Genomic DNA, 15,465 nt, shown 5'->3' with positions numbered 1-15,465 from the left:
GGCCACCTGCCCATCCATCTTCCCTCGTTAGCAGCACTCCAGCTAGCAAAGCAGGGATGGGAACAGCATCACTGGCCGATGGCGATGCCACCGCAAGGCTGAGGGACGCTGGAGCCACCCTGACTGTGCGTGATGCATCTCGCAGCCTCAGCCAGCCTGGTCCCACTGCGAGCTCAGCACACTTGGGAACTGGTGCCACCCCTGGACCTGCACCAGCCCCACCACTCCAGGCTGGGCCCCAACGTGGGGCAGCTCTGGGGGCAAAGATGTGGTCACCCAGCACTGTACCAGGCACGGGCACAGCTCTACCAGGAATCCCAGGGGTACCCAGAGCAGCCAGCATCCCCATGGTATCCCAAGCAGGCATTCCCGCTCTTCTGGAAGGCAGTGCTGCTGCAGGGTTGGCTCCAGGACCGTCCTCATCCAGCATCCCCCAAGAGATGGCAGCTGGCATGTCCCCGACCACTCTACTGCCAGCAATCGGTGCTTCAAGCGACCCCCACCAGGATGGCAGCACCATGGGGCGAGTGGTAGGGACAACATCCCTGGAGGTGGGCACAGAGGAGAGCCCAGGTGCCAGTGCAGCAGGGCCAGTTTCCAGCCACGTAATCGTCACTGCTGGGTCATCACCAGAGCCAACTGCCCAAGGGACAGATGCTCCAGAAACCAGGCCCACAGCGGATCTGCCTCTCCTGGCTCCCAGGGGTGGTCGCTCAGCCCCACCAGCCGTGGCTAAGCCCAGCCCAGCACAGGCTATGGCAAGCCACCTCCTCAGCACCACCACTGGCAAGACACCCCAGCCTGTGACACTGCTTCTCCCTAAAAATACAGCCATGGACAAAGGTGGGGGCAGGTCCCAGCCGGCAGAAGATGGCAGAGTCACACGGACAGCTCCAGGCTCAACCCTGGTTGAAAATGCGAGGTTGGGTGCCACAACAGGTATGCCTGACAGTAGTGACACCACCCTTGGGACAGCCCCACCAGTGCCACCCACCACCACAGCCAGCATCACTGCTCAGCAAAGCGCAGCTGCATTGGACCACAGCTATCATACTGCTAAGCCCACCACAGACCTGGACATGGACCTGGACATGGATATGGCTTCTCCCACCACAGAGAATGGGCCTGCAGAGCTGCGCTATGCTGGAGCTCCTATGGCTGGAGCGGCTGAGCCAAGCACCAGTGATGCCACCCCATCGGCACGCTCTGCCCTAGGCAGCAAAAGACCTACAGCAGTGGCTGTCATGCGTATGGTGTCACCCACAGCTCCAGAGCTGGTTGTGACACCTTACCTTGGCCTCGCTCACAGCACTGCTGAGCCAGATGTCAGTATTTCCTCTCCTGTCCCTGGGAACACCCATCTGGTGGTGGTGGCACCTTCTGTCACCCCCAGCATCACCATCAATGGTCCAGCAGTGGGAGCAGGTGATGCCAGTCTCAGCAGTGCCTCCGCTCCACGCAGCCCCCGTGCCGCCATGAGGCCATACCCTGAGGCCACTGATAGCACCCGCGACCCCGGCTTGAGGGCTGTCAGCCTGGCTGCTGAGGATGAGACCACGGCTGCAGTCTCCTCGCTGGCTGTTGGCCATGCACACGTGTGGGAGACTACAACTGTGTCCCCATCAGGTGCCGGGAGTACCACTGCAGCCAGGCAGACCCCTCCCAAGCCAGCAACAAAAATCACTTCTCCCACAGCCATCAGCAACCATGCCATGGGACAGCCTGTGAGCACGTCACCACCTGGCTTCCGAACATCTCTAGGGGCACCTGCCTGGGGGAAGAAAACAGCCATCACTGCTGGGAGCACCACGGCCACCACTGCAGGAAGCGTCACAGGCACCACTGCAGGCAGCACCACGGCCATCACTGCTGGCAACGCCATGGCCACCACTGCAAGGAACACCACAGCCACCACTGCAGGGAGCACCACAGGCACCACTACAGGCAGCACCACGGCCATCACTGGCAGCACCACAGCCACCGCTGCAGGGAACACCACAGCCACCGCTGCAGGCAGCACCATGACCACTGCTGCAGGGAGCACCACAGACACTGCTGCAGGCAGCATCACAGCTGCTACAGCAGGCAGCACCATAGCCACCACTGCAGGCAGCACCGCAGGGAACACCACAAGTACCACTGCAGGCAGCACGACGGCCACCACTGCAAGGAGCACCACAGGCACCACTGCAGGCAGCACCATGGCCATCACTGCAGAGAACAGGACAAGCACCACTGCAGGCAGGACCCCCACAGCCACCGCTGCAGGCAGGACCACCACAGCCACTGCTGCAGACAGCCCCACAGGCATCACTGCAGGGACCACCGCAGCCACCGTGGCAGGCAGCACCACAGGCACCACTACAGGCAGTAACACAGCCACTGCTGCAAGGAGATCCACGGCCACCGCTGCAAGGAGCACCACGGCCACCACTGCAGGGACCACCACAGCCACTGCTGCAGAGAACACCACAAGCACCACTACAGGCAGCACCACAGATGCTGCTGCAAGGAGCTCCATGGCCACCGCCGCAAGGAGCACCACAGCCACCGCTGGAGGTAGCACCACAGCCATCACTGCAAGCAGCACCACAGTCTCCACTGCAGGCAGCACCATGGCCATCACTGCAGAGAACACCACAAGCACCACTGCAGGCAGTACCACAGCTACTGCTGCAAGGAGCACCACGGCCACCACTGCAGGGACCACCACAGCCACCACTGCAGGCAGGATCACCACAGCCACCACTGCAGACAGCCCCACAGGCATCACTGCAGGGAGCACTGCAGCCACCGTGGCAGGCAGCACCACAGGCACCACTACAGGCAGTATCACAGCCACTGCTGCAAGGAGATCCACGGCTACCACTGCAGGGAGCACCACAGCCATCACCGCAAGCAGCACCACAGTCTCCACTGCAGGCAGCACCACAGCTACTGCTGCAAGCAGCACCATGGCCATCACTGCAGGCAGCACCACAGCTACTGCAGGCAGGACCCCCACAGCCACCGCTGCAGGCAGGACCCCCACAGCCACTACTGCAGGCAGGACCACCACAGCCACTGTTGCAGGCAGCCCCACAGGCATCGCTGCAGGGAGCACCACAGCCACCGTGGCAGGCAGCACCACAGGCACCACTACAGGCAGTATCACAGCCACTGCTGCAAGGAGATCCACGGCCACCACTGCAGGGAGCACCACGGTCACCGCTGCAAGGAGCACCACGGCCACCACTGCAGGGACCACCACAGCCACTGCTGCAGAGAACACCACAAGCACCACTACAGGCAGCACCACAGATGCTGCTGCAACGAGCTCCATGGCCACCGCTGCAGGTAGCACCATGGCCATCACTGCAGGCAGCACCATGGCCATCACTGCAGGTAGCACCACGGCCACCACTGCAGGGACCACCACAGTCTCCACTGCAGGCAGCACCGTGGCCATCACTGCAGAGAACACCACAGCCACCGCTGCAGGCAGGACCCCCACAGCCACCGCTGCAGGCAGGACCCCCACAGCCACCGCTGCAGGCAGGACCCCCACAGCCACCGCTGCAGGCAGGACCCCCACAGCCACCACTGCAGGCAGGATCACCACAGGCATCGCTGCAGGGAGCACCACAACCACCGTGGCAGGCAGCACCACAGGCACCACTACAGGCAGTATCACAGTCACTGTTGCAAGGAGATCCACGGCCACCACTGCAGAGAGCACCATGGTCACCACTGCAAGGAGCACCACGGCCACCGCTGCAGGTGGCACCACAGGCACCGCTGCAGGTGGCACCACAGGCACCGCTGCGGGGACCACCACAGGCACCACTGCGGGGACCACCACAGGCACCACTGCAGGCAGCACTGCAGCCATTGCTTTTGGCAGCACTGTGGTTGTTGCACCTACAACCCCAGTGAGCCCAGCCAAGGAGGTAGAAGTTCTCCCAGCCCCAGGCACCACATCACTGGTCACACCACCAGCCACCACCAGCTCTGTTACCACCCCAGTTTCTGCCTTTGGCTCTCAGAGGGGATCAGCCACAGCACCAAGCACACCTGCCCACACCACCACCGGCCACAGAAATCCTGCCCCTGAGCCCCAACCCACCCACGGGCTTATCAGTAAGTAGATTTTATTCTTTCCAAGCAAAGAGCAGGAGGGGGTTGTCAGCCAGCCAAGCACTGTGATGGCTGAGGGTGTAGCCCAGCCTGGGGAGACTCATCTACATTGCACATCAGGCTGCCAGATTCATGGGGAAAGGTGAAACTGGACATCTGAGAGCATCCTATTCCACGTTAAAAACTGGTTAAAATAATGGGTTGCAGTCTGTCAGAGCGCTGGTCTGGTTGGGGGCGTGGGGTGCAGGCACAGCATCCTGGCAGCAAACAGGTGAGTTTACCCTGGCTGCAGGAAGGATGGAGTAGACATTAATGTTTTTTCACTTTTTGATTAATGTCCTGCCTGTGTCAGTGCCAGCAGCCTCGCTCTACCCCTTCGGCATGGAGGGAAGGGACAAAGAATGCATCCAGAGAACGGTGGATTTTAACTCCCCCCTGTTCAAGCCAGAGATTGGGTTCCCCTTTGGAAAGTCGCTGCACGATGCTCTCTATGTGAGTTCCCCCCTTGCTGAACATGTGAGGAATGTGCAGCCTCTTTGGTAGAAAAAATCCCATGAAATGGAGCAGAAACCAAATTTCACCTGAATGTTTTGGGTTTTTTGCTATTTAAAATGGCTGATTTCTGCTTCCCCATGGAGGCTAAAAGCTATCCCAGAGGCTGCCTGGGATGTCAGCAAACAATGAATCATTTTGGTTAGTTTACAGATAACGGACTGATCATTTTCCCACCCACCGACAACTACGTCCCCTCCAACCCCAACCCACCTCCTCAGGGCTTCAGCGGCCAGGAGAGTCTGCCGATGGTGGCTGCCTTTTGGGATGACGCAGATTTCTCTCAGGGTGTCGGCACCACCTGGTACCAGGTCAGGGTCACCAAAGATGTTCTCCTGGGAAAGCCCAGCTCCCAGTTGACCCATTTCACCCTCTGTCTTGCCAACTGGTAGGAGTACTCCACCCTCAGCTCTACTAAAGATCCCCTTGTCCATGACGTGGAAGCAAAGATTGAGAAATATCTGAAAACCTCCTACGCAGCAAAATGGACCTTGAAAGTGACATGGGAGAAAGCTCCAGCGTACCCGTCCCAGCAGGATGACTCTCAGGTGAGCAGTGGGGGACCCAGGTGATAGAGGGGACTGCCACCAGTGACAGCTGGGGCAGGGCTGGGCTGCTTGTCTCCCACAACTTGTTTTGGGTCTCACCACTTCAGTCTGCACTGTGGGGAGAGCTGGGGAGGCTTTGGGGGTGCTAAGGGGGTGTCCTGGATTTCTCCAGACAAGTACCTACCAGGCGGTCCTCACCACCGATGGGAACCGTTCCTTCGCCCTGCTGCTCTACCGGGATGGTGGGATGCGGTGGGACTATAGCAAGCTGGCTGCAGGCAACGTGCTGATCGGCTTCTCCAGGTGCTGTGCATGTGTGGCTGCATTTTGGGACAGCAGCAATTTCTCCCAGCACTATGTTGGGAGCATCAGGGACGTTATCCTCAGGAGAGCCCAGGTCCCACCCACAGAGCATCCCTGTCCTGTTTAAACTGCCTCTCCTGCAAACCGCAGCAGTTCCCACCCCAGCTGCTCTACGGGGAGTGGAGGAGGGTTGTGTTGGGAGGGTGACCCCAAAAATTCTCTCCACACAGTGGTGATGGCTATGCCCAAAATAACGAGCTGACTCAAAAGCCACCAGCTGTCAAGTACCGACCCGACCAGTACAGCAGCGCTGGCACCGGTACGGCACTGGGGGACCCCTTGGGGTGGGTGGGGATGGAGGGAGTGGCGTGCTCTCTGCTGGCATCCCTCGCACACATCCCTGCAAGGTGATGGGCCAGCAAAGCCACTGGGCAAGGGCTGGCCGCCAAGAGCAGGGCACAGGTGCCCCATGTCCTGCTGTGGCTTGCCACAGCCACGCTGGCTCTAGAGGGAGCCTGGAGACCTCGTGTGAGGTCAACGGCTGCCGATGATTGTCCCCACGGGATCCGCGCCCCGCCCCCCCCCCGGCCCCAGCACAAGACGAGACCCCGGCCAAGCTGTGCTGTTCTCTGGTTGCTCCCCTAGACGTGCGTGGGCTGTGGATATACAGGCTGGACAGTCGCTCCCAGGTGAACTACAGGCTGCGGTGCTTGGCGTGGCTGGAAGCGGAGCCAGCGCCAGGCGCCTGGAACAGCCAGCTGCCGCCGTGCCCCTGCTCCCAGCCCCAGGCAGAGCTGGACCCCCGCTACCGCCAGAGCAGAGGTGCCAAACGCCGCCCCCCCGGGGCCAGCCGTGGGGTGGGGGAATGGCAGGGTGTCCCCTCCTGCTCTGGGGGTGGCCATGACCCCCCCGCACCATTTCAGGCCCAGTGGACGGCTCCATGAAGATGCTGCGCACTGCATCCCCCAGCCCAGCTGGAGCCGGGGTGCGGTGCCTGTATCAAGACGGGAGCTTGCTTGAAGGCTGGCAGGAGAGAGCATGGAGCCTGCCCATCCACCCCACTGCGGGTAAGTGGGCACCAGAGCTCCCTCGCCCTAAAACACCCTGAGCACCGAGCGCTGTGCAGGCGCAGCAGGGACCCCGACACCCCCCAGCACCTGTGCACCTTCCTCTGCAGACAGGGAGCTGGAGGCATTCGACTGGTGCTGCCGGCGCGTGGGGAAGCCCCAGTTCTGCACCAGGTTTGCTGAGAAGAGACCACGGGTTGGCTGCGAGGGATATGTGCCACCAACTCCTGGTGAGTCCCCATGGCTCTGTCTCCTCTGTGTCAGGGTACTGGGTGGATGGCACGGCTGTATGCGGACCCTATGCATTAGCCACGGACACACAGCATCCCAGTGGGGACTGCTGAGCCCAGTGCAGCACTGGGGGCTGCTCTCCTCTGTGCAATGACACCAGCATTTGCTTTTCTCCCTCCCACCAACACGCTTCCATCTCCTTTGGACCCCAGCTGTTGCCTTCGGGGACCCCCACATCACCACCCTGGATGGACTCACCTACACCTTCAACGGGCTCGGGGACTTTGTCCTGCTGCTGGCCAGTGATGCCATGACCAGCTTCATGCTGCATGGGCGCACGGCCCAGACCGGTGCAGCCCAGGCCACCAACTTTGTGGCCTTTGCTGCCAAGTACATCTCTGCCACCACCACAACAGTGAGTAGGAATGACCTGGGTATCAGTTTGAGCTTCTAATGGGAGAGACCCATCTGGCAGGTTGGGCGTCATCTCTACATCACCTACAAGTGGCTGGGACTTGAGGAGCATCTCCCTTCCTCTTCCTGCCACTTCCCATGACCCTAGCAAAGTGTTAGTAGTGGTGGGTTGGACTAAGACAAACGGAACACACCTCTAACACCTTTAGCAATCTGGCCAGCAAGGGCCTGGAGCTCTGCAGGAACATGGTCTGCTCTACCGTTGTTGCCCCACACCCTTTGCCCTGACCACTGCTCTCCTCTGGACACATTAGCACAAGCACGTACATTTCCTTGCTTTGCAGAATTGCTCCCCACACCCGTTTCAGTAAACAAAGTCTCCTGGCGTCAGCAGAAGCAGCTGTTGAGCAGCATGAAGAGGGGGCTCAGGGGCTGGAGCCCACCAGCACAGCTCTCCATGCTGCCATGGTCAGCCAAGCAGTGGCGGTGGCCTGTGCATGCCCCATGCCAGCAGTGATGGGGGACACCTTGCTGTCCTCTTCTGTGCAGCCATCAAAGCTGCTGTATTGTGTATTGCTGGGGTGAAGAGCACACCAGCACAGCCCCTGGGGCTGAGCCTCTCTAGCAGGGCTGGAGTATGACAGGGTTTAGCTTGAGCGTCCCCAGCATGTGGGGACAGCAGGAAGGGACGAGCAGAGAGGCTGACTGGGACATTCACCATAATTTTCAGGTTGAGTGGACCTTGAGGAGCCAGGGTGACATCCAAGTCCTCCTGAATGATGAAACCATCCAGTTTTCCTATTCCCAAGGTGAGCAGGAGGTACAGCTAAATGTTAAACGTATCTGGGGTGACAATGTTAAATGTATTTGCAGGGAGGGGTGTCCCCACCCCATGGGGACCGGCCCTGCCCAGCACAAGGGCAGCCATTCTGAGCTCCATCAAACATCTCCCACCTGCACCCTGCCTCTGACGCAGCTGAGGTGGACGTGGAGTGCTCCCTTCCCCAAATTCAGGGGCATCGTTTTAGATCCCAGCCTTGCGTGGACCCTCCTTCTTGTGCTTTCCTTCTCCTGCAGACATGAGTGCCGAGGTATACTACAGCCCTGGTGTCCTGCTGGTCAACACCTCCTCCATCACAGCCGTCTTCGATGGGGCCATTGCCGTCTCCATCTCAGCCAACTCCGGGATCCTCAGCGTGGTCTGCAGCCTGCCCGATCGGTACCGCAACAGCACTAAAGGCCTCCTAGGTGAGGATTTCTGGCGCTGCTGCCGAGCTGGGGTGAAAAGTCTCCTTCCCACCCTAAAGCAGGTTGGAAAATGCTGGGGGAATGTGCTTGTGAGGGTAGCGACAACTCCTGGGTCTAAACTAAACACCAGCCAGCACCAGAGAGCACGTCAACCCCAGCGTGGGGGACTCCAGTCCTCTGGTGATGCTCTACCAGGTGTGTGGGACCACGACCCTGCAGATGACTTCCAGATGCCGAATGGTACAAGCATCCCTGTGAACAGCAGTGAGGAGGAGATCTACAGCTATGGGATGACCTGTAAGTCCAGGCTCAGGATCCACTTTGACAATCCCCCCATTCCTGCACCTTCTGGCCGTGCTTTTGCTGGAGACATTTAGAGACTTGCCTGAGCAAAAGTCATGCCAGGGAAGCCCTTTGGTCTCCTCACTGCTCTGTGGAAATGAGCCCTAAAATATAAGAAACCTTAAAAACCCAAGGCCGTACCCATGGTGTGCTCTCTTGCAGGGGCTGCTGGAGAGCACAGCTTGTTTGCTCAGCCTATGGACCCACCAGTACTGAACTTCACACCCATCTTCTTGTCTTGGCTGCGGCAGGAGAATGAAAGCCAGTACCAGCTGGCAGCCTCTCAGTGCCACAGCAGCAAGGAGTGCATCTACGATTCCCTGAGCACAGGGGACATGGCCCTGGGCCTGGCCACCCAGAGCCTCGCAGCCGACTTTCAGCAGAAGAAGACAGTACTCAGTGAGTGGAGCAGATCCCCATGTTCAAGAGGGCACGGCTTGGGAAACCAGTCAGTGCCCTGCTCCCTCCCTGGGCTCTCTTGCTCCGTGTGAGGCAGGAGAGAAGTCACCAAGGCCTTGGAGTTGCATTACCCAACTGGCTAGTATCCAAGCCTGGGAGATGTCATCATGCTGTGCAACATGAGGTCCTTGTCAGTGCGTGGCCATGGCAGCACGTGCCTGGGGTCCTATCCTCACCAGGAGGGACTCAGAGCTTAGGGGTGCCAAGGCCATGTAGCAAACAACCAGCTGTGTGCTGGGCTGCTCTCTCCTCAGGTGCCTTCCCTCCTGTCATCACTGGTGACCCGTCACTCACTGCCTTCAGGACAGATAGGGTCAGGAGGCAGTACCATGCCATGGGGGTGGGTGCACGCTTTGTCCCCCACCTCTCGCCAGAGCTCAACATATCGGGTAAGGAAGGAGAGATGGGACAGCTGGGATGGGATGGGTGGGTACCAGCCACGCAGCCCCTTTCCTCTGCCACCTCCTCTAACTCCCACCTCTCCCCCTGGCAGAGAGCGGGACCCTGACGTGGGAGCCCCGTGGGATGGCCCCACTCACCATCAACCTGGAGGCTGTCGGATCCAACAACCTCTCTGCCCTCCTCCAGCTTCGCTTCACCCTTTGCAACTGCAGCAGGAGCCAGGAGTGTGACTACAGCAACACCGTCACCCTCGGGGGGTCCTCCCTGCAGGTAGCGTGCCAGAAAGCTCCTCCGGTGCCACAGTGTCTGTCCCCATGCCAGCTGTCTTCTCTGCCCACCCATCCTGCTCATGTCCCCTAAGCCAGTGTCACCATCCCCTTCCCAGCTGGCAGCCTGCAGGTGCGAGGGCGGCTACTCGGGTCCCTTCTGCCAGGATCCTCCAGACCCCTGTGCCCAGGGATGCTTCCCCGGCGTGGGCTGTGACTCACACGCTGGCTGTGGCCCCTGCCCTGCTGGCCTGACCGGTGACGGGCGGCACTGCTCAGGTGACAAGGGCTCACCATGGCCACTGGGAACGCGGGGTGCCTGCAGGATTGCCTCAGCTCCCGGTGCCATGCTGCATTGCCTCAGCAGATATCGATGAGTGTGCGCAGGGGACAGCGTGCCTGGGGAATGCCACCTGCACCAACACAGTGGGCAGCTATGCCTGCTCCTGCCCAGATGGTGAGGAGGGTGAGTACGGCACCCTGGCAGGCATGGTCCTCATCCCCATCACCCCCCAGCCCTCAGTGCAAGAGGGCTCCTGTTGGACCCAAGCTGGCCGGAGAGAAGCGGGAGCTGGCTGAGCTCTGTGCCCAAGCCCTTGCTGTCCTTACCAGAGGGGACCAGAGTCCAGCTGCCCCTCATGCCCCCAGGCTACAAATCTCACTAATCCACTGGGGAGGGAAATTTCTCCTGTGCAATTTTTCTTTTTGAGAAAAAAAATAATCTCATCCCATCAAAATTCCAATGCATATATGGAGGTTGGGGGAGGCTAAAATCTAATCCTGTTTTCAGACGGCTGTGGCAGTGTTGGGGTGATGGGTTTTGTTCCTGTTCTAATGCAGCAGGCTGGGATTTCATAAGGGCAAAAGGCTCCAGCTGGGAGGAGGGCTTTTCCTTGAGGCTGTGAATTCATACTAAAGTCTTAACACATTAAAAAGAATACAAAACTTGGAATAAAGTCATTACAGAGAGGCTGGGGATGGATCAATGTGCTGGGGTTCTTCCCCTGCAGCCAGGCTTGTCCCTCCACCTGACTTGAGCTTCCCATCCTGCAGGCGAGGGGCCAGGCTGTGGCTCAACCTGTGGCTCCCACTTCTGCCCCAAGGGCTACTGCAACAACGGGGGACGCTGCCACCTGCACCCCATCTCCTGCACCCCCACCTGCACCTGCCCCCCAGCTTTCACCGACCAGCGCTGCCTCGTGGCAGGAGGGGATTTTCAGCCGCTGCCCAGCACAGGTAGGTGCCTTGTGCCCAGTGGGGGCTGAACCCCAACCCTGCTTGCCTCAACCCTGGGATGCCAGAGCCGCGGCTGCGGCTTCCCCTGCAGATCTCCCTCGGAGAAGTGTTCAGCTGCTGGTCAGGACACTGCGAAATGCCACTGTCGGGGAAGTCAACAGCACCGTAAGTCACCAGGGATGGCCTCGGGGAGGGGGACGCGCTGGCACTTCAGGAAGCATGGCAGCTTGGGGTGCCTGTGCCTCCATGCGCTCCCCTCCTGTGGGATCCTCAGGGATCCCCAGTGGATCCGCAGGGCTGGAGGGAGGCAGTGCCAGCCACATGATGCCAGCTGTGGCCGTGGCCATGTGCCAGGTCCCTGGCTCATGAGCAAAAGGCCAGAGCAGCCCTTGGAGCTCCACTGCGGTGCCTGTGGTGCCCTTCAGCCTCTCCCCGTGCTGGTGCAGTCCTGCCCTCCCCTAATGCCCACCTGCTCCCCCCTCCCCCCACCTCCCCTGACAGGTCTCAGCCATCCTGGGCTCCCTCGAAGTAAAGGCTTTCCAGAGCAACACCAACATCACCCAGACGTGAGTCAATTGTGGAGCAGCCCTGTGCCCAGCCCAGGGAGCCAGTGGGGCAGGGTTAGGCATGGAGCTGCAGGGTTTGGGACACAGAGGGCATTTTCCTCCACCCCAGAATCTGTTTTTCCAGCCCTGATGCTGATAAACCCTTGGAGACATAAGCCTCATGGCACCTTCTGTCTCCTGCCTCATCCTTTCTTTACCACCCTCCAAATGGGGAAATGGGGCATGGGGAGGCTTGGCCACGCTGTGATGTAGGCTCTGCCAGCAGCCCGGTCTTTTCCCTGCAGGACAGACAGCGATGGCTTCACCTTCATGGTAGTGTCCGAGTTTGCCTATGACAGCCGCAGCACCATCATCCAGTTCCTGAACGAGGAGCTGCCGGGGGCCATCACCGCTGCCTTCAACAGCCGGCGGAGGCGGCGGGAGGTGGGCGCACACCTCCTCTTCCAGCGCCTGCACCAGGACAACATCACCGACCTGGTGAAGCGTGAGTTTCTCCCAGCACCAAGCTGGAGAGCCTCGAGGAGTACTCCACTGTCCCCATCATCTGTGTGCCCTGGGGTTTGGGTAGTGCCTGTGGGGGGAAGCGGGTGAGCAGCAGTCCACATGCCGGGTATGGATCCATCTCAGGGAGACCTAGGAAAGCATCAAGGTGATGCTACCTCATGGCTGAACCCATGCCTTCCCTCCCCAAGTGACAGTGGCTGAGCTGAGGTACTATTTTCCCTGCGGTCTGTACGGCTACAAGGGCTACCAGCTCCACTACACAGGGACCATCGGCTTCATCTGCATCTCCCCTTGCAAGACCGGCTACTGCCAGCACGGCGGCCAGTGCCAGCACTTGCCTGAGGGTCCCACTTGCAGGTAGCAGCAGTGCTGGGGGTGGATGAGGCCACCCAGCATGGCCGCTTCTTCCCACGGCATCACCATTCCTCCCTCTCCATTCACAGCTGCTTCCCCTTCTCCATCTTCTCCCCCGCCGGTGCCCGGTGTGAGCGGCTGGCCATCAGCCTCGCTGCCTTCCTCGGCATCTTGCTGGGAGCCCTGGCTCTGCTCTGCCTCCTGCTCAGCACCGCTTGCCTGGCCTTGTGCCTCTGCCGCAGGCACCGCCGCCAGCACCGGGGGTGAGCCATGGGCTGGACCTGCACAGGGGTGGGTGCTGTGGGTGCGGCTGGGAAGAAGGTTAGATGTCAGGAAGAAAAACTAGTGGAAAATCCATCTCTGGAAGACCCATGACTGGTGGGACCCACCTGGCCTGGGCAGGGGGAGCCTGCCCTGGGGAAGGGTCTGGGCTGGATGATCTTTTAGCATCTTCCAGCCCCTTTCCCAGTCACCTGCTGCTCAGGGCTGCAATGTCAGTGGGTTGAACATTAATTTCCCTTTTTCCCTCATGTCAGGGAGTATTTGCATTTCTTCATCATCCCACCCAGCACTCAGTTGCAGATGGGCTTTCTATTTAATTATAATTTGAATACCACCCAAATTATTTCCACTGCAATTCACATTGGTCTGGAGCAAGGAAAAGGTGGTTGCAGGACTGGACCTTGCCTTCCAGCAGAGCAGGGGCATAGCAGATGGCTGACGAGGTGCAAGGCTGGGGTGGAAACACCAGCATCTCCTTCCCTCCTCCCCAGCCCTTGGTCCCGGCGTGGCATCCATGCTCAGGGGAATCTCAGTGCCCCAAGCCCCTCTGCACCGGTCAGAGCTGTCCCCTGCCCCTGCTGCTGGCTCTCTGACAGCCCTGGTGCCAGAGCTCTCTGGGGAGCGCCGCTGTTCCTTCGCACTTGTGGCAAGACAAGAAATTGTGTGTGCCAAGAACTGGGGCTCTTTCTCCTCTCATTGTCCCATCCTGCCCCCACACAGTCACTGCTCCCCTCTACCATCCGACCCAGGCACCAGGACAGGACCAAGCAGGGGCTTTCCCATCCCCACCCCAACATGTTGTTCCCTTTTCGCTTCCCCCCCCCAGGGCCAAGGAGACCTTCTGGAGGACACAGCCCTTCTCCTGTGAGTACATCCCTGCAATCCCCCACCGCCACCCTGGCTCTGCTTCACCCCAGTCTTCTTCAGCCTCTGCTCATCTTCCCCATTCCAGCTCTGATGATGGCAGGAGAGCGAGCAGAGCCCACGCTCTCCCACTCCCTGGAAAGGTGTTGGGAACCACAGCTCCAGGCCATTGACCCCTCTGTCCAGGTCTGCCCAGGGGTTGTACCTGCGAGGGGGGGGGGGGGGGCTGTAGGCTGGGAACTGATGTCCTGATCCTGTGCCTCAAAGACGCTCAGGAGCTGTGCCTCCTCCTGGAGCATCACGGATGCTTTGGCTGCCGTTAGGGTCTGCAGCACTGTCTGAGCTTGTTGCAAAGAGCAGAGCCCATGCAGCCCTGACAGCACGGCATGGCCTGTCCCTCCTTTACAGATAAGGATCCAGAGACCCCACATCAGGCCCCCGAGCCAGCCCCCGCAGCAGCCCTAGCCTGCCACCAGCCCTGCCCCACCGCCTCTGGGCTCAGGAGGACCCAGTGCTGCTGCTGGCCCTGCCACTCTCAGGCTCTCCGGCAATGGCACCCGCACGGAGGCAGGGGACAGGCAGCTGCCTATTGCAGTTGTGGGAGGATCCGCTCTGGAGGAGGTGCTCTTTTTTGAATGAAGAATGTGGGTTTATGTTCAGTGGCCAAAGCCAGAAGATTTCACCTTCCCCTGAAGAGACAACCGAGCTAGTCCCCAAGCATGTCTGCTTTGGGGTATGCTCTAGTGCAACGTAACTGGACCCAGAACAGCCACGGATAGCCCAGTCAGGTCGGGCAATGAGCCATTATAACCCATTAGGTGTTGCAGCACTCTCCAAACTAGCCAGCTGCAACAAGGTCTTTTACCATCACACCACAGCATACTCTTCACACCAGTCCCTCTGCTGCCTTCTCCTAGTCTCTCCTCACCCAGGGCACACTTCTTCCTCCTCCTCCTCTCTCTTCCTTGACTGCTCTCTCTTCGTTGGCTCTCAACCACTTAACAGAACAGCCACAGCTGCACCTTATCCTCATCAGCCAACCCACCGCCCCTGAAGCCATCCCACAGCTGTATATTATTGATGTTCATTAACCCAGCTTCATTCCTCTACAATTAGGAATAAAATAGAATATACCAAAAATGATGGCATGCTGCTAAGTTGCCTGCACCCCATGGTGCCTGTGTGCCAGCCCTGCTTCCCCATCACCAAGCTCTCAAGTCCCTGCTTTCTGCTGGTCCTGTCCACAGGACCAAAGAGAACATGGATGTAGCTTTTTTTGTTGCTTCATCTCCTCATTCCCCTTGCAAAGCTGTTCTCCTGTTCTCCCCAGGCACTGCTCACAGTGGTTTAGATCATGCAGGTCAGGCTGTGACCCCCCAAAGCCCACAGCCCTTCACCCAAGCAGGATGTTTCAGATCCCAGCAGACCCCAGGTCCAGCCCCACTGCCCTAGAGCCAGGCTGTACGCTCACAGCACCAGCACCAACTCCAAGGGCAGAGGCATCCTGCAATCCAAGCCTGCCCTCACCACCACCTCCCACCCCAGTTTAGCAGAGGACAGGGCTGCTGCAGGATCAGCGATGCTCAGACCCCTTGGAGGCTTTATTGAACAGACAAGATTTGACAATGATTATTTTTTTTTTTTAAGAAAGGCAGGTGCTCTCTTACACACAAAAAAAATTATTTTTCTTCCAACGTTTCTGATCATGAGA

General features: G+C 59.4%; 1 protein-coding gene across 1 annotated transcript; it reads left to right on the top strand.

The window, feature by feature from the left end:
- Positions 1–3,585: 3,585 nt before the first annotated feature.
- On the top strand, positions 3,586–14,294 carry MUC4 (mucin 4, cell surface associated). Its single transcript, XM_080409319.1, has 26 exons — positions 3,586–4,119; positions 4,469–4,608; positions 4,815–4,979; positions 5,061–5,216; positions 5,389–5,519; positions 5,750–5,838; positions 6,165–6,341; positions 6,443–6,586; positions 6,697–6,816; positions 7,030–7,232; positions 7,962–8,040; positions 8,309–8,776; positions 8,984–9,220; positions 9,535–9,669; positions 9,774–9,952; positions 10,068–10,227; positions 10,316–10,414; positions 11,002–11,184; positions 11,276–11,349; positions 11,686–11,750; positions 12,035–12,234; positions 12,443–12,611; positions 12,698–12,871; positions 13,717–13,754; positions 13,843–13,940; positions 14,163–14,294. Exons 1-26 carry the CDS (start codon positions 3,720–3,722, stop codon positions 14,217–14,219), a joined length of 4,140 nt encoding a protein of 1,379 aa, XP_080265445.1. The 5' UTR covers positions 3,586–3,719; the 3' UTR covers positions 14,220–14,294.
- Positions 14,295–15,465: the final 1,171 nt, after the last annotated feature.

This window comes from Falco punctatus (assembly GCF_963210335.1).
Source record: "Falco punctatus genome assembly, chromosome: 13".
In the NCBI taxonomy this organism is placed as follows: Eukaryota; Metazoa; Chordata; class Aves; order Falconiformes; family Falconidae; genus Falco; species Falco punctatus.
The sequence above is the reverse complement of the archived record's forward strand: the minus strand, read 5'-3'. Positions and strand labels throughout refer to the sequence as shown.

What these genes read in the sequence shown, in the direction of transcription:
- MUC4 (XM_080409319.1), top strand. Translation starts at nt 3,720, where the DNA reads ATGGTCACCACTGCAAGGAGCACCACGGCCACCGCTGCAGGTGGCACC. An exon ending in GCCAGAGCTCAACATATCGG is followed by an intron (nt 9,670 to 9,773) that starts GTAAGGAAGGAG and finishes TCCCCCTGGCAG; the next exon opens with AGAGCGGGACCCTGACGTGG. An exon ending in TGACGGGCGGCACTGCTCAG is followed by an intron (nt 10,228 to 10,315) that starts GTGACAAGGGCT and finishes TTGCCTCAGCAG; the next exon opens with ATATCGATGAGTGTGCGCAG.